Source organism: Thermothielavioides terrestris, chromosome 2 (genome assembly GCF_000226115.1).
Source record: "Thermothielavioides terrestris NRRL 8126 chromosome 2, complete sequence".
In the NCBI taxonomy this organism is placed as follows: Eukaryota; Fungi; Ascomycota; class Sordariomycetes; order Sordariales; family Chaetomiaceae; genus Thermothielavioides; species Thermothielavioides terrestris.
In genome coordinates, this window is record NC_016458.1 from 8,742,432 (window position 1) to 8,757,994 (window position 15,563).

The window sequence follows — 15,563 nt, forward strand, 5'->3', positions numbered from 1 at the left end:
ACGCCATTCTTGCCTGGGGCCTGAGTAGTCCGTCCTGCACAACGGGAAGGTGTTACGCAGGAGTGAGTGTTTCGAGGGGCGGCCCTGCTTGGAAAGCCGAACAGAAACACCCGCTGGAATCCTTTTCGCCCTGTCTCTGTCTGGCAACTGACCCTTGATGATATCAGCGTCAGCGAATGGCGTGTGTGTTCAGGCGGCGGAAGGACACGTGAATCTCGAATGGTAAGGGGTTTGTGGAGTTTGGTGTGACGAGAAGTTGAGAGTCGTCGAGTCGTCGTCGAGTCGACTGCCTGCTGAGAACCGGGGGTTAGGGTTAAGCTGTCACGTGGGCACGCATCCTAGCGCATGTCAGTCGCGTTCCGGCTTTCCTAATCAAGCTGTCATAGGAAACAGCTTCCCGTTCGTGTCCTCAGACACCTCGTTCTGTGCGAGTTCCATCCGCTTCTTATTACCATACCGTATTGGACACCCGTTCTCGCTTCTGCTGTCCCCACCCACGCATTGTTGCGGCACCGATCCATACCGGGCTTTCTTCTTAACATTCCCCTTTGGTTCCGCGAATAGTTACGCGCAATGCCGCGCCAAAGGAAACGGCCCCGGGAGGTCGTCGACTTGACCCAGGAGAGTGGGGAGACCCATCAAGGCGCACGCCCCGCCAAATCCCCCCGCCTCCCTTCGTCGTCGTCGTTTAGCTCGCAGGTTTCCGTACCAGGATCCAGCCAGTCGTCTTCCATTGCCTACTCGCATGCGCCCTCCAGTTCCGCTCCGGCACTCCCCTCCTATCACGATGCGAGCGAACGCTTGTCATGGCAAACCCCAGCCAATGACGACGACGAACCGTCCACGCAGAGTCTCACCCAAAACGATGACGGTCCGCAACTGGAGTTGTATGGCTCGTTCGGTACGGATGCATTTATTTTGTGTCCACGGCGTGCGGAGACTGACGATGGGAGCAGACGGCAAGATTGTCGGTGTAAGGTACTACACCGGCATGGCCACCGCTGGCGAGGTGGTTGTCTGTCGGAGGGAGCCGGCAAATCCTGTAAGCCGGTCCGCGTACCTGCCCAACGGCCCTCGGCCCGCAAGCGGGCTAACTTTTGGATCCCGCAGTATGATTCCAATGCCATTCGAGTAGATAACGTACTCGGAAACCAGATTGGGCATATCCCGAGGGCAGTGGCTGAGAAGCTTGCGCCGTATCTGGTAAGTCACGCCTGCGAGATATGACCTGCCGTCCGAATTCTCACCCCACCCAGGACCGCGGCGAGATTGCGGTTGAAGCTATGCTTACCGGCGAGAAAGGCTTCTATGACTGCCCAATCCGCCTGTTCATCTACGGGACCGGCAACCCCCTTGGCCGGGCGAATTTGGAAGAGCGGCTGAAGAGAGACAAGCTCGTCAAGGCCACGCAACTCAAGCAGACCCGCAAGGAGAACGAGCAGCAGCGGAAGGCCATGGGCTTGAAGAGTGGCCGGGGAACTGCCGGATTTGAAGGAGAAGATGTGTCTCTGGAGCAACTAGCTCAAACCAGCCAGGCTGTGAACTTCCGTGCCGGAGGCGACATGGTCCAAACCCTGGCAATGGATGAAGACCAACTCTCCAAGATGCCCGAGGCGAAACAACCCGAGACGCTGCGGGCCAAGCTGTTGCCCTATCAGCTTCAAGGCCTTGCTTGGCTCACGGCCAAGGAGGACCCATCTTTCCCAGAGCCGGGTTCCGCAGACTCTGTGCAGCTCTGGAAGCGCGATGCTAGAGGCCGATACGTCAATATCGCCACGAACTTCACTGTTGCGTCGCCTCCACGCCTCCTTTCGGGCGGAATCCTGGCCGATGACATGGGCCTGGGCAAGACTCTGCAGGTGATCAGTCTGATCATGACGGGCGGGCGAGGGAGCACGCTCATTGTTGCCCCCGTGGGCGTCATGAGCAACTGGGAGCAGCAGATCAAGCGCCATGTGCTCGACGAACACATGCCCAGCATCCTCACCTACCACGGAGCCGCGCGACAGACGGCCACCAAGTCGCCGAGGGACTTTGGCGTTGTCATCACCAGCTACGGCACTCTAACCAGCGAAGCGGCCACTGACGGCCCCCTGTTCAAGGTCGACTGGCGCCGCGTGGTTCTTGATGAAGGACACCAGATTCGCAACGCCCGGACGAAGGCAGCCGAGGCGGCCTGTATGCTGCAGGCGCAGTCGAGATGGGTTTTGACAGGGACTCCAATGTAAGCTCACAACAGCATTTGCCTCCGGATTCGGCTAACCCGGCTGTTACAGCGTCAACAACATCCGGGACCTCCACTCACTCCTCAAGTTCCTCCGTATCACCGGTGGCATTGAGCAGTCTGATGTGTTCAACACGGTCATTGCGAGACCGCTGGCAGTTGGTGAGGCGCGCGCCGAAGCCCTGTTGCAGTCCCTCATGAAAGACCTCTGTCTCCGTCGTAGAAAGGACATGAAATTCGTCGACCTCAAGCTCCCCCCGAAGACCGAATACATCCACCGCATCACATTTTGGCCCGATGAGAAGAAGAAATACGAGGCTTTGCTGTAAGAAGCTGCGTTAGCCGTTCATCTTCGTTCCTCGCTGACCACTGACCACTCGCGCCCCAGTTCCGAAGCCAAAGGGGCTCTAGAAGAATTCCAGAGCAAATCCTCGTCCGGCCAGCAGGGCAGGTTTCAAGGTGTCCTCGAGAGGCTTCTCCGCCTCCGCCAGACGTAGGTACCCTTCTTCCAGGCCGAGTCTGTCTACATTCTTTCTATATCTTGATTTGTGTTCGCTCCGTCCTGGCTTACTTCCATCCTTTCTCTTTTCTTTTCATCCCCCACTCTCATCCTGTTCTCTCAATTGCCTTGATGATTGCAGCATGTTGACCAGCTCATCTAGGTGCAACCACTGGACTTTATGCAAAGAGCGGATCACCGACCTGATGAAGCTTCTTGAGGAGCAGGGCGTTGTCCAGCTCAATGACAAGAATCGAGCCCTCCTGCAACAGGCCCTCCAGCTCGTCATAGAGAGCCAAGAGGAATGTCCCATCTGCATTGATACCCTGAAAGATGCGGTCATTACCCATTGCAAGCACGTCTTCTGCCGCGCCTGTATTTCTAAGGTGATTGAGATACAGCACAAGTGCCCTATGTGCCGCGCGGGACTGTCGGAAGACAAGCTTGTTGAGCCAGCACCTGAACGCTCGGCCGCGGAAGACGGGGATGGCCTTGATCCGGAGACGAAGAGCTCCAAGACAGAAGCGCTACTCAAGATCCTCCAGGCTACGCTGAAGAACGAAGGCTCTAAAGTGATCTGCTTTTCACAGTGGACCTCCTTCCTCACCGTTATCCAACGCCAACTGGATGAAGCAGGGTATATCTACACGCGCATTGACGGCAGCATGAACGCGAAGCAGCGCGATGCCGCGATCCACGCTCTCGACCATGACCCGGCCACCCGCATCATGCTGGCCAGTCTGAGCGTGTGTAGCGTCGGCCTGAACCTTGCCGCCGCCGACACGGTGATCCTCGCCGACAGCTGGTGGGCGCCGGCCATCGAAGACCAGGCTGTCGATCGCGTCCACCGTCTGGGCCAGACCCGCCCCACGACGGTGTGGCGGCTGGTCATGGAGGGCACCGTCGAGGAACGAGTGCTCGACATCCAGGCCGAGAAAAGAGAGCTGGTCACCAAGGCTTTCCAGGAGAAGCAGGGGCAGAAAAAGAAACAGGTGAAGGAAAGTCGGATGGCCGACGTTTTGAAGTTGCTTGCTTGATCATCATGGAATCCAACGGAAGCTTGACGGGCACGGGGTTGGAAGGTAATGCTTGGGTTTAAAAAGAGTATACAGTTGCTGGAGTTTGGCTTCTTCTACACCTGAGACATGGGTCGCTTTCTGTGTTGGACCGATCACTTTGCCATCGCAACGATAAGGCGTTCGATCTCTCTTCTTTTCATTGCCTTCCCATTCTCGCTTTCTCTGGTCGTCTTCACTTCTTGCCTTCTTTTTTGTGTCTCTCCTTCATCGTCTCCTCTGTAATCCTCCCCTGTCTTCTGATCTTTCTGCCTTTGACAATCCTCTTGATAATGCTAGTAGAGACAAGGATCTTAGCTCTTTTATTTCACGTAATGCGCTACATCAGGCGACATTTTGCTTGGCCATATGCCTAGTTTAATGCTCAGGCGATTATAGAAACCACTGGTTCCTGGATAACAGAAGTTGAGGTACAGGTGGAAGAGAAGTAAATGGACTCGAGGGGCTCGCCTCGGTCTCAAAAGTGGAAGAAGGACATGAAGGATAAGCCTCGCAAGAATCGAACCACCACCACGGCTCCGTCGCCAGCCGCTGCAAGCGTCCCAATAAAAGAGGAAAACCTCTTCAACCATGTCTCCTGTCCCGCCTCCGCAGCCGGCCACGGCAGCTATTCTTGCGCCCCCCCGGCCAGCAGAGGCCGTCTCCGTCGGGGCAGAAGCCGAAGAAGAGCCAGTGCCACCACCACCACCACCACCACCGCCACCCGTCCCCGAACCGTTCACACCTCCGCTGCTGCCCCCTCCCCATGAAAGGGCGGCGGCCCCCGCCACCGCCCCGCGCGGCAGCCCTGCTGAATGCCGGTGCACCAGTCCTCCCACAGCCGGCAGCCGCGGCTGCCCGTGGGCGGCGCCGACGTGTAGCAGGCGTCCAGCTGGGCGAAGCAGTCGGCCGACGACGCCCAGCAGCCGGCCTCGTCGGCGTACGCGGGCACCTCGGCGCCGCACCAGTTGGCGTTCTTGAGCTGGCAGTCGGCGGGGATCACGCCGTCCGTCTGCTTTATCGCCTGTTGCTGTTGTTGTTGTTGCTGCCCGTTGGTGTTGGTGGAGGTGGGGGTGGGGGCGGCGGTGGGGGAGAAGGGGGCCGGGCCGACGACGGTGTAGGCCGTCTTGGAGGGGTCGTCGCGCCAGATGTTGAAGGTCAGCCCCGGGTCGGAGGCATGGACGTGGCCCGGGATGGAGACGAGTCTGTCTGGCGGGACGGTGGGGGTGGTCGGAGGCCCCTGGACGAAGAGCTGTGCGCAGCCAACGTAGAACTGCGGGTCGACGTGGTCGTTGGTGACGTTCTGGATGGTGACGATCTCGCTGCGGGCGAGGTAGTATCCCGCCGGCAGAGTGGGCGGAAGCTCGATGCTCAGCAGGCCGCCGTTGTCGATGAGCTTCTCTGTGGCCCACTTCTTGGCGGCTGTGTCGTAGCCCTCGGCGTAGATCTTGAACCAGCCAGGGCCGGCAGCCGAGTCGGAGCTGATGTTGGAGACTTGTTTGAGGTAGATTGCCGTCGAGCCGAGGTGGGATGGGTCGATAGAGCCGGGCTGAGAGGCGTCGGCCCACATGCGGAACTCGAAGCTCAACTTGGAGCCCGCCGGGGCTGGGCAGGTGAATGCCACGGCTTGTTGTCCGTCTCGGCCTGGGCAACGCGGCATTGGGTTAGCTCGAGGAAAGCTCTCGCAGGGGAAACGCAGAGGGCATACCACAAGCCATGTCTGGGCTGTCGAGGCCACCAGCAATGGGATGGGTGCAAACGCTGCCCTTCTTGGCCATGCGGATGCAGGTCCCGTCCCCTTGGTCGACGCCGTTGATGAAAAGCGTGGTGAAGACGGTATGTGCTGTGGACAGCGAGGCGAAGGCGGTCGCCAGACCCATTGAGAAGCGAACAAGGGACGGCATCATGCCTCTAGGTTGCAACAACCAGCCCTTAGCCAAGACGAGATGGGCTTCAACGTAGTCAATGTATGTCAAGCAGAGAGGATGCGCTTCTGCTCACAGAGAGAAGCAAGGAATGAGCGATCGAAGTGGTAGAAGGCGTCCCGGGAGACCCAAGGAGTGGCAGGAAATTATACATATATAAAAGGGGAGTGGGTGGGGAGCCCTGTGAAGGTCATCAGATTTGAGATCAAAGTGAGGTTTCCTTCAAAGCGAAGGGGTCAAGGCAAGCCTCGAAGGCGGATGGCAAGGACCCGACAGTTGAATCAGACGGAGTAATGAGAGGGGCGGCGTTCTCATTTCTCAAGCAAACGGCCGAGCGCCTATCGATCGATCAGAACCCCTCAAGACAACCATTGTGAATCACGGGGGGAAGAAGCAAAGACGACGGGTCACATAGAATGCCTGCTTATATCTACTTCCCAATCCGTGGAACCTGGATCGGTGCTCGACTTCCGGAGTCCATCCCCTGTTCTACCTTCTCCGGATATCCCAAGCAGATTGGAGGCAAGCGCCAGGAACCTGAGCACCAGCAATTCCATTTGCTACCGGAGGTTCACGGTTTGAGGTTGAGATCATTCCTGCCCCTTGCATGGCGCTTAATATGAGGCCGGTTGCAGTTGAACTTCGTGTGACGGCGTCTATGATTCAGGGCAAACCCGGTCCTGCGTGTCGGAAGCTGAACCCCTGTGTGACACCGCGCAGATTGTCGGTCGAGACGCGCGTCTCTTGCCGCTGCAGCACTACACTTGCGAGCGCAAGATGTGGTGGCAGGCGATTAGGGAGCAAGTCCGGGGTAGCGCAGTTCGGCTGCTGCCGTCGTCTGGGACATCATGCAGACGGCTGATGACAGATCTCCAGCTCTCCGCGCGTCTGGCTGATGAGTGAATCGAGATCTGGCATCGCTGTTTTTGCGTGAGATCCGTCCGCCCCGCACCATCCCCCCGAATCCAGCTCCTGGATTTCGACTGGAACCAACTCTCTCCCAACGATCAAATAGCTGACAAATGCAGCCTGCGGTCGGGCGTATTCAAGGATAGGCAGCAGGTTGCTCACGCTGTGGGACGCTGTCTCCGAACCATATCAGCAGCAGCAGGCCAGATAAGAGTAGAGATGGATTTATTCCTTCACTCCGGCGCCCGTCCAACTCCGGAAGATGCACCTGTAGTGAACTTGCCCGAAAGATGCGCCAGTCACCCCATATTACAACGCCTCACACGGCCACCATTCATCCACCGACACGTCATACACGTGGGCTGTTGTATTTTAGTACATTATATGGTACACAGTTTCATTGCTTCGTGGGTATCGATGTCCGCGTCCCGTTCCCGGTTACTCGTTGATCTTCGCCAGGATTCTGCACCAAGGTGTTCCCTCGTCAGCACAAAGAACCCATCACAACACAAGGCTCGTTAACAACGACACTTACTCGCTGTCCCGGAAGAGATGGTACTCCTCATCGCCGACCTTGACGGGCGAGCCGCCATACTGCAGCCCCAGCATCAGCATCCACAGCGCCACCACACAAAGCCAGACAGATAAGATTATAGCATTCCGTCGCCTTCGTACCTGAGGAATCAGCACCCTGTCACCAGCAGCAACGCCCATGGGCAGGCGCTTCCCGTCCTTGTCGAGGGCGCCGGGGCCGACGGCGAGCACCTTGGCCTCGTTGAGCTCCTTGACGCTGGACTCGGGCAGGTAGATGCCGCTGGCCGTCTTGGCCTCGGCCTTGATGCGCTGCACGAGCACGCGGTCGAGCAGCGGGACGAGGGACTTGATGGAGCGGAGCGTGGTGGCCTGCGGCGGGGAGACGGTCAGCATGGCATCGCGAACGCGAATTGATGCCGGAGCGGGCGGGAATGGGTCCGGCTCGAAGCTTCGCAGCGCTCTGGGAGCCGAGCTGTCGAGAGCTGTCGGCTGCAGCGCGTTGAATAGCAGGGCGGACAACTCACCATGGTGTCGGAGTTGTGAGGCTTAGTAAGAAGCTGGCAGGGTATCACGCGGTTTGGAAGAGGCGGCCGAATCTGACAGACAGGAGAAAGACGGGGAAAGATGATGGCAGGAGGGAGGACTCCGTTTTCAATCGGTAGCAAAGCGGATCACGATCCGGGGGAGCTTCTAAACACATCTAGAATGTCGCCAATTTTTAACTGGGTCCCAGTCGTCGGGGGCAAAGGCTATTGGCCGTCGGAGGCACTCGTTTCTCCACGAGTCCACGCCGGCACTGCCCGCGCCTATGCGATTGGCCGCCGGCGTCCGGGCCAGCCCGGGTTAGCACGGGCCTGTCCAAACAACGCTGTCTTGGGCTGTCGAGCAAGGTAACCTTCGCCGTGCTCTCAAGCTACGGCGGGTTGTCAGTCATCCAAGCACAAGCCTACAAGTACCAGGTAGTATTTGTGAAGTGGACAATCTGGAACTTGAACGGTTGAAAGCCTGGTCACCGTAACTGACGAGAATTAGCGACAATGCAGCCCCGATTCTTTCCACAGGCCGGCGGAACGGATGACAAAATGTCAATGAACGAACTGTTTTTCCACAAGCAGATGAAACTAGCCAAGGAGGGACTTGCTTGGAGAGGGTGCTCTCAGTCATCGACAGACCGACAGACCGCTGGAAAATTGGAGGACAGTCAGTCGTACCGAGTAATCAAGTAATCAACACCGACCGGTAAGCTCCTGGCAAACAAATCCATTCAACCAATTCTCGAGAAAAAAGACATTACAGCGACATACGTTGTGTCCGAGGAAGACTCGCTCTATCTGCCATGTCGGACTCTATCACTCTCTCTCTAAATGCTGCATGCAAAAGTCAACATCGCAAACCATGCCCGGCTCCCATCATGAATCTGCCCAATCTTCAGATGATATGCGAGGCCTCCCTCGAGTGTCCCAATGAATCCAAATCCCCATGCAGCCGCGTTAACCCCCATGCCCAAAACCAAATCCTGAAGAAAGATAACCCCAGCAGTGAATTGCTGCCCCAGTATTACCATATCCTACACTCCAAACTCCAAGGAAAAGGGCCCCTAACGTCCCGGCTCAGCGGGCGAACCCCATTTTTCAGCCAGTCTTCTCTACCCCTACACCAAGCAGAGATGAAGCCCGGCTCATGACTTAGCCGGAGCCGCAGGCGGCTCCAGCACGTGCGTGTGGTCCTCAGCAGTCACCACATGACCGCCGTCCTGGCGGCAGATTACCGTGTCGGCCACCCACGGGTCATCCAAGATCTCGTGCATCTTTGCGCGCTTCTTCGGGTCCAGCTCCAACATGCGCCCGATGACGTGTCGGCTCTCCCGGGGAAGCAGCCGCAGGATGCGCCACGGACCGCGGATGACCTCCTTCTTCTCCGCGGCCGGCGGTTGGCCGGCCGTCGAGGGCCGTTCGGGCTTTCCCGCCTCGTCGCGGTTTACCGCTTTGTTGGCTTCGTTGCGAAGGCTGTCCGGGTCGAAGTCCCGAGCCGGAATGTCATGCAACGCCGTTGTGGAGCTGGCGTGAGGCGGGCGCAGGAGCAATTTGGGATCATGGCCGGGGGTCGGTTCCGCCGCGAACAATTTGAACGAGTTGTCGGACAGACGAGGGAGCTTCCAAGGGAATCGCCGGAGCGTCATGCAGCAGTAGATGATCGCCAGCGACCAGATGTCGACCGCTTGTGGGTCGTACTTCTTTTCGTCATACACCTCTGGTGCGAGGTACGGATCGGAACCCACAATGCCTGGTGACGTCCGCCGTTAGTTCTCCCTCCGGATTCCTCACAATGCAAGGAACCCAACTCACCAGTGGCCAGAACGATGCCCGACTCGAATGGGTACTTAAACACATGAGCGCTCCCGAAATCTATGATCTTCATGATCCCATGCTCGCTGACCACCACGTTGTCGAGCTTGAGGTCCCTATGCGCCAGGCCCATGCTGTGGAGGTACGTGACACCGCTGAGGATTTGCAAGAAGCAGCAGCTGATCTCCTCGCGAGACATCTTGCCCGTCATGACAATGGCAAAGAGGTCATACGGCGCGTACTCCATCACCTCGTACCACTTGCCCTTCTCCTGGACGATGTCCAGCGTTTCAATGATGTTGCCGTGGTGAAGAGAGGAGCCCATGCAGTACTCGGCCGTTAGTTTCTTCACATATTCCCGCTCCGTCTCGTACGAATGTCGAGGCCGGAATTCCTTGACGGCAAAAACCACTCCGTCCTCAGCTCGTTTCATCAGTCTTACGGAGCCGCCCGCCCCGGCACCCAGCACTTTTCCGAGTTTTCCATACTTCGACGAGAGGCCGTGGTCGTCGCCGAAGGGGATCTGCGCCGACTTAGAACTTGGCGGAGTCTTGGTGCCTGAGCTCACGGATGCAGCCGGTGACGCTGTCCGCTTCGCCTTGCTGCTGGGACCCAGTTTGAAGAACCGCTTCAAATCCACCATCGAACTGTTCCTGCTGTGAGACAGCGCTTCATCCGAGTTCCGTTTGTCTCCGAGTGCTCTTGGCAGACTAAGCATCGACGAGCTCGGGGACGATCCTTGCATCTTCTTCCGGGAGAAGATGAAGCGGGAATCGATGCCTTTTTGCGCCTGCCGCTTGCTCGCCGCGTACGGGTCGTCCGCCTCCCCCGGAGGCGGGGTTTGGCGGGAATAGAACTGCGAGGCCGCTGCCGCTCGCGACGGACTACTATCGCGCGACGGCGGGACTGAGCTGGTCGGAGAATTCGGGCCGCTCCCGGCTCCGACGGAAAACAACCCCCTGCGGTGGCCGCCAAGCGTCGTTTGAGTGTGCTCTCTGCCGTCGGAAGTTGCGGGTCTCCGCGAAGCCCTCTCGCGATCGGCGGAGATATGCTGGGGAACCACCAGGCGGGCCGAGCCAGGTGATGGGGGCTCATGCGTCGAGTCTTGGGGGGTGATGAGGTCCGGAGCTCGGCCTAAGCGATCGTGGTTGCCAGGCGGTTCGCGTTTAAGCCCCCCTTCAGTGGTATCTGTTCCGGCGGGCGTCAGGGGCGGTGATTGCACATCAGGGCTTCGCCGGCAGGCGTTCAGGTGCGGCGATCCATGACTCCCCGAGCTCTGTGTTGGTTGTCGGCTTGGTTCTCGAGACTCGTCGTCGCGGGACACAGTCTAGGGTCACAGAATTAGTTGAGTTTCGGCCAGGGAATGATATCAGTGGAAGACGGCGGGTCGACGTGACAGCTGAAATGGGTCCAGTTGTTTTGAAGGGGAGTGACTGAGAGACAGTCCCAATTCAACTGCCCAAGACGGGATAAAGCCAGCCAGACCCCTCAACATCACCACTTCCGGACGGGCCGGTAGCACATCGGAAGAGAAAATACGTACCCTCGATGCCGGCAAGGACATCGGTTCGTATGAGAAAATGTTCATTCTGCGTTCCTGAAGCGGGCAGGCCCTCAACCTCTTGGAAAGCTCACGAATCTCGTCTGGGGTTACTTGGCCGGGTTCTCCGAGAGCGACCCCGATGCCGAGCGGAGGGTTTGTTGATGTCGCATTGTCGGGTGCGATTTCTTCAATCGTAGACTTGAACCGCACCGCAGGAGGATGTTGCAATACCTGGGTGTCCTCCGACTCTGTTGCGACTCGAGTTGAAGCTGCATTTTTTCCATGGGTAGGTAGTCAGCAACATGGCTTGCCGGTTGCTTCGGACGACGGATGCAGATGACGGCGCGGGGATGAGGGACAGCGTTTTTCCTCACCTTCTTTGAGAAGCTCATGATCTTGGGCGCTGGTCGCCATGTTGAGCGAGTTGGCGCCTGCAAACCTGCGAATTGGAAGCAGGATCTGAGGCGCTTGTGTGAAGAGGGCGATGAGGAGGGGTGGGAGGAATCACAACAGCGAAAAAAGCGGCCTGGTCCCCAATGACGGCAGTCCCTGGGCAACATTTTGTCGGCAGCTCAGTGGGGCAGATTTACAATCCAATCCTGGCTCGTTTTGCTAGTTCAATACTCTCTGTACGGAGTGCGGAATACATTGCACCTACTGTACCTGACCTTCAGGTTCCTACCTCTTCACACATCCTTGACTCATGGCATGACAAAATTTTCGTCTCATTCAATGCATCTGACAAACTCTACTTCGGATACTCATGTTCATGCTTCCGATCCATAGTAGATGCACAGCAGTGCTCACAGGAAGTGGCCTCCTCTTCTCCGTTGCTGTATCAACTGGTCTTCCTTTAAGTCTGAGATGCCGGCCCATCTCACTACCGAATCGGTACAATGCCTCTTGGGCGTAGGAAGCTGCATGGAGTTTCGCACTAACAGATAAACCGGCACTGAACTGTCACAATCTGGCCGGGAAATAATCCGGACTTGGACCAACAGTTGGCTGAACGATGGCGTCTTCTGCGGGCGGCGCAGGTACCGCCTGCTGGCCCAGACTCGGCCGCGGCTCTCAGTCAGCAACACTGCCCGGGCCGAGGATGCTGGGGAGTGAGGAGCGGCTCACGTTACCTACCTATTTCCGGAAACCCCCCAGCAGTGGATCTCGCTGAGGGCCCGAATGGAGGGCTTGATAACAGCCCAGGGAATGCAGCATTGATGCCCAGTCTCCTCGTGGGGTCAATGACTCGCAGGCAGCGTCTCAGGCATCAGATGGTCGAGTTGTGGAATTCTACGGCACTCCGTTGAATTCTTCAGTTTGTCAGACAGTGTTTGAGGTTTGAGAAGCTCCCAAGCTGACTTGATGGATTTTCCATTTCCACTCAAGGGGCTGGCGCAACTCGACGCCCTCCACATTCAGACGTATCTGGTCGCGCCAGCCTGATGACATGTGCAAATTGGGAAACACCTTATCTGGAATCGACGCCGAGTCCAATCGAAGGGACACATTGAGACGTATTCTGCACCCTTATGCTCGGTCAGAGTGAGTGATGCACCGTCTGCGGGTAACCAAGCAAGGCCCGTTGTGTTACTCGCCACTTCAGTCCAAGCCTCAACGACCCCAGTTCCGTCAGCCCTGGAGGGCTATCCCTCCCATCTTGGATCTATCGGACCGCTTCTTCCAGAGAATTGGGTGATTCCAACGAGAATAACCAGCTGGGCTATCACTGGGGGGTGGAAAAAACAGGTTTCGCGCAACGCAAGTTGCCAGAGATTCAAACATTGGTCCGGACGCGTCCCATCCGCTTTCAGATATAGTACAGATCTAGTAGTGTACAGAGATGAGAGGCAGGTCCATCTCCCAGATGCTCACACCGCCAGACGATGCCCCTGCCCAAACCGCTTGGCAAACAACCGGAACGCCATATACTCCTTGCCCAGCACCGGACGCTGACAAGGCGTCATGGCACAACAGCGATGCCTATCGATTTAGCTTGGTAGATGATGGACCTGCAGAGACCTTCCAAAGACAGCCCCGAGAGCCGGAGCTCGGACTGTTTGATCTTGGCGATTTCGTAGACATGCTTGAGGCTGACGGTTCCCACTGTTTCTTTCCCTGGGTTGCTCGCCCCTTTCCTCTTGCCCTTCTTGCCTATCGGTGCCTCAGCGGCGTTGAGGAGAAGCCATGACGTTTGCGGTGTCCTGATTTCGAAGTGGAATGTCCTGTCAGGCCTGACGGTTACCCGGACGGGCAGCGGGGTGCCGGGAATGATGTGCTGTGTTCTGGCATTGAACTCCTACGTTGGACGCATCAGCGCGCGCCGTCTTCTCTCACAAAATCTCCAAGATGCTGCGAACCTTGCAAAAGTCCATTGACTTGATACCCTTGCTGCCCAGCGCCGGACCGACTGGTGGACTGGGACTCGCTTGGCCTGCCCCGACAATGATCTTGACGACCTGATCCACGCCGCCAGCGGCGGCCCGTGCTTTCGACATCGTTCCAGTCCGGTACTTTGCGCCTCTGAGGGAATTCGGTGTCGCTGGTGTGGGAGGATAAAAAGCTGTGTCGGCAATGGTCGAGACTGCACCGGCGCCCAGTTGCCGTCTTGAGATTTGAAGGCCCAGAAATTTCGGAGCTCCTCCAAGGAGCGGACGGGCCAGATCCCCAGCCACAGCTCCGCATCAGAGCCAGGTAATCAGCCACACCTTCTCTGCCTTCTGCTTCTGGAAAACGCCCCACTTGGGCTGAATGAATCACCACAAGTGAACACAGCGACCGGCAGTGACGTCCGATCTGCAGTGCCACTTTCAGGGGTGTTCAGTGCCTGAACGTTAGCGTCGAACTCCTCCCTTTTTGGGTCTTTTTACTGGAGGGGTTCCTCGGCGGCGGTGAAAGTCTCAAGAACAACCATCTTCGCACTCGTTGTGGAACTGTGACCGTTCTCGACATCTCCTCCCCCTCCCCCGCTGTTGACGAACTTCTTGAATTCGAAATTTCAGGACCCGCATCATCATGTTCAAATGGGCGCAGCAGCAGTAAGAACTGAAACCTGAAGGGCCTGGCATTCCTCCTACGTTGGGCTTTGCGCGCTGACTTGCATCTCCTCAGGCTGGCCTACGTGGCCGGCACGCAAGAGCCCATCTATGGCCCGTCCGCCATTAAGTCGGTCGCCGAGGAGGCTGAGACGACCGCATACACTGAGCTCACAAGGGACGACCTAAAATGGCAGGCGATGGAGTCGACATGTGTCGAGACGCAAACCTTCTACTTCATGTCGGAGGGCGGGCAGCTCGCCTTTGTCCAGGTCATCTATAGCAACGTGGCGTAGGCTTCTTCAGCCGGCGATCGCACCTCTCCTTTGCTGACAGCTCGGTAGCGGCATCCGCACGACCTGCCAGTTCAACTGCAAGATCTTCAGCCTCGACCGCTCGAAGCCCCACCTGTGGTCCTCGACACCGTTGCAGAATCATGAGTTCAGCGAGGATATGACGAGCTTCTATGCCGATGACTGCGCCGTGGAGCTCTCTGAGGATGGGACGACCTACACGATCAAGTCGATGGCCGATGAGAAGGCGATCGTTAACCTTACCGTCAAACGGACCGCGCCCGGTTTCAAGGCTGGCAAGACCGGCACGACGTTGTTTGGCACTGACCTGGCCAACCCCTGGGGCTCAATGCGCCACGTCTTCTGGCCGCGATGTGTTGGGGAGGGAACGGTTTCCACCCAGGAGGGCCCTATCGACTTCCAAGGGAGGGCGTTCTTTTCCCATGCGCTGCAAGGAATGAAACCGCATCATGCCGCAGCGAAGTGGAACTTTTGCGATTTCCAAGGCCCCACATACTCGGCCATTCTGATGGAGTTCACCACGCCGCCCTCGTACGGTTCAACCGTGGTGACCGTAGGGGTTATCGCCAAGGACGGAGAGATTGTGGTGGGTGGCTGCGAGAGCGCCGTCACACATCTCGAAACCAAGAGCGACAGTGAGAACGACTGGCCGGAGCCGACGACCATCAGGTACACATGGGCTGGGACGTCCAAGGACGGCAAGGCTGTGGAGGCTGTCATCGAGGGTGCCCTGGAGGAGAGACTGGACAGGATAGACGTCATGGCCGAGGTTCCAGGCTTTGTCAAGAAGATCGTAGCAGGCGCCGCGGGCACGAAGCCGTATATCTACCAGGTTTGTCATGGAGCCCCCGGTGTTTGCCCTTCAAGCCGCTAACGTAGACCAGTATTCACCGCAAAAGACGAAGCTGGCACTGAAGCTCAAGCTCGGCGACGAGGAGGTGACCGAGGAGGGCTTCGTCTTCAGCGAGGCCACTTTCATCTCAGAATAATCGGCTGCCCTCGGTGTAGTTGGGCTTCAGTTACTCTGACCAGATAGCGAGCGGATATCAGGATCTGCGTTGGAGATAACCGAATAAACGTTGGGTCACCCGCTGCGGTTAATGTGCAGGGGTGTTAATGAGGCCAGAACAGAGAATACACTGCTAAACGCCCTGGATCAGTGGAACCCAAGGCTTAAGGTTGT

The 15,563-nt window shown here is 57.6% G+C and overlaps 6 protein-coding genes across 6 annotated transcripts; 2 read left to right on the forward strand and 4 right to left on the reverse strand.

Annotated features, from left to right (window-relative positions):
* Positions 1-326: 326 nt before the first annotated feature.
* THITE_2116066 (RAD5-like protein) lies at positions 327-3,931 on the forward strand. Its single transcript, XM_003653503.1, has 7 exons — positions 327-901; positions 957-1,042; positions 1,111-1,203; positions 1,257-2,224; positions 2,277-2,549; positions 2,613-2,717; positions 2,887-3,931. The coding sequence occupies exons 1-7, from the start codon at positions 574-576 to the stop codon at positions 3,758-3,760; spliced, it is 2,727 nt and encodes a 908-aa protein (XP_003653551.1). The 5' UTR covers positions 327-573; the 3' UTR covers positions 3,761-3,931.
* Positions 3,932-4,517: 586 nt separating this feature from the next.
* Positions 4,518-5,685, reverse strand: THITE_2044372 (glycoside hydrolase family 61 protein; the record flags this gene model as incomplete). Its single annotated transcript, XM_003653684.1, has 2 exons — positions 4,518-5,422; positions 5,487-5,685. The coding sequence occupies 2 exons, from the start codon at positions 5,683-5,685 to the stop codon at positions 4,518-4,520; spliced, it is 1,104 nt and encodes a 367-aa protein (XP_003653732.1).
* Positions 5,686-6,698: 1,013 nt separating this feature from the next.
* Positions 6,699-7,851, reverse strand: THITE_2116070 (uncharacterized protein). Its single transcript, XM_003653504.1, has 4 exons — positions 7,671-7,851; positions 7,288-7,515; positions 7,148-7,206; positions 6,699-7,075 (listed from the first exon to the last, which is right to left on the reverse strand). Exons 1-4 carry the CDS (start codon positions 7,671-7,673, stop codon positions 7,051-7,053), a joined length of 315 nt encoding a protein of 104 aa, XP_003653552.1. The 5' UTR covers positions 7,674-7,851; the 3' UTR covers positions 6,699-7,050.
* A 716-nt stretch (positions 7,852-8,567) lies between these two features.
* On the reverse strand, positions 8,568-11,552 carry THITE_2116072 (uncharacterized protein). The gene is made up of 4 exons (XM_003653505.1): positions 11,409-11,552; positions 11,035-11,303; positions 9,492-10,818; positions 8,568-9,429 (listed from the first exon to the last, which is right to left on the reverse strand). Exons 1-4 carry the CDS (start codon positions 11,446-11,448, stop codon positions 8,825-8,827), a joined length of 2,241 nt encoding a protein of 746 aa, XP_003653553.1. The 5' UTR covers positions 11,449-11,552; the 3' UTR covers positions 8,568-8,824.
* Positions 11,553-12,721: 1,169 nt separating this feature from the next.
* On the reverse strand, positions 12,722-13,696 carry THITE_2116074 (mitochondrial 54S ribosomal protein YmL19). The gene is made up of 2 exons (XM_003653506.1): positions 13,392-13,696; positions 12,722-13,330 (listed from the first exon to the last, which is right to left on the reverse strand). Exons 1-2 carry the CDS (start codon positions 13,527-13,529, stop codon positions 12,995-12,997), a joined length of 474 nt encoding a protein of 157 aa, XP_003653554.1. The 5' UTR covers positions 13,530-13,696; the 3' UTR covers positions 12,722-12,994.
* Positions 13,697-13,803: 107 nt separating this feature from the next.
* THITE_2116076 (uncharacterized protein) lies at positions 13,804-15,461 on the forward strand. Its single transcript, XM_003653507.1, has 4 exons — positions 13,804-14,069; positions 14,143-14,358; positions 14,411-15,212; positions 15,265-15,461. Exons 1-4 carry the CDS (start codon positions 14,047-14,049, stop codon positions 15,367-15,369), a joined length of 1,146 nt encoding a protein of 381 aa, XP_003653555.1. The 5' UTR covers positions 13,804-14,046; the 3' UTR covers positions 15,370-15,461.
* The last annotated feature ends 102 nt before the right edge of the window (positions 15,462-15,563 follow it).

What these genes read in the sequence shown, in the direction of transcription:
- THITE_2116076 (XM_003653507.1), top strand. Translation starts at nt 14,047, where the DNA reads ATGTTCAAATGGGCGCAGCAGCA. An exon ending in TTCAAATGGGCGCAGCAGCA is followed by an intron (nt 14,070 to 14,142) that starts GTAAGAACTGAA and finishes GCATCTCCTCAG; the next exon opens with GCTGGCCTACGTGGCCGGCA. An exon ending in CGAAGCCGTATATCTACCAG is followed by an intron (nt 15,213 to 15,264) that starts GTTTGTCATGGA and finishes AACGTAGACCAG; the next exon opens with TATTCACCGCAAAAGACGAA.
- THITE_2116066 (XM_003653503.1), top strand. Translation starts at nt 574, where the DNA reads ATGCCGCGCCAAAGGAAACGGCCCCGGGAGGTCGTCGACTTGACCCAG. An exon ending in GGAGGGAGCCGGCAAATCCT is followed by an intron (nt 1,043 to 1,110) that starts GTAAGCCGGTCC and finishes TGGATCCCGCAG; the next exon opens with TATGATTCCAATGCCATTCG. An exon ending in AAGAAATACGAGGCTTTGCT is followed by an intron (nt 2,550 to 2,612) that starts GTAAGAAGCTGC and finishes CTCGCGCCCCAG; the next exon opens with TTCCGAAGCCAAAGGGGCTC.
- THITE_2116074 (XM_003653506.1), bottom strand. Translation starts at nt 13,529, where the DNA reads ATGTCGAAAGCACGGGCCGCCGCTGGCGGCGTGGATCAGGTCGTCAAG. An exon ending in AGTCAATGGACTTTTGCAAG is followed by an intron (nt 13,331 to 13,391) that starts GTTCGCAGCATC and finishes CGTCCAACGTAG; the next exon opens with GAGTTCAATGCCAGAACACA.
- THITE_2116072 (XM_003653505.1), bottom strand. Translation starts at nt 11,448, where the DNA reads ATGGCGACCAGCGCCCAAGATCATGAGCTTCTCAAAGAAG. An exon ending in TGTCCTTGCCGGCATCGAGG is followed by an intron (nt 10,819 to 11,034) that starts GTACGTATTTTC and finishes CTGTGACCCTAG; the next exon opens with ACTGTGTCCCGCGACGACGA. An exon ending in GGGCATCGTTCTGGCCACTG is followed by an intron (nt 9,430 to 9,491) that starts GTGAGTTGGGTT and finishes GGACGTCACCAG; the next exon opens with GCATTGTGGGTTCCGATCCG.
- THITE_2116070 (XM_003653504.1), bottom strand. An exon ending in ACAGGGTGCTGATTCCTCAG is followed by an intron (nt 7,207 to 7,287) that starts GTACGAAGGCGA and finishes CTGGGGCTGCAG; the next exon opens with TATGGCGGCTCGCCCGTCAA. An exon ending in CATCTCTTCCGGGACAGCGA is followed by an intron (nt 7,076 to 7,147) that starts GTAAGTGTCGTT and finishes ACCTTGGTGCAG; the next exon opens with AATCCTGGCGAAGATCAACG.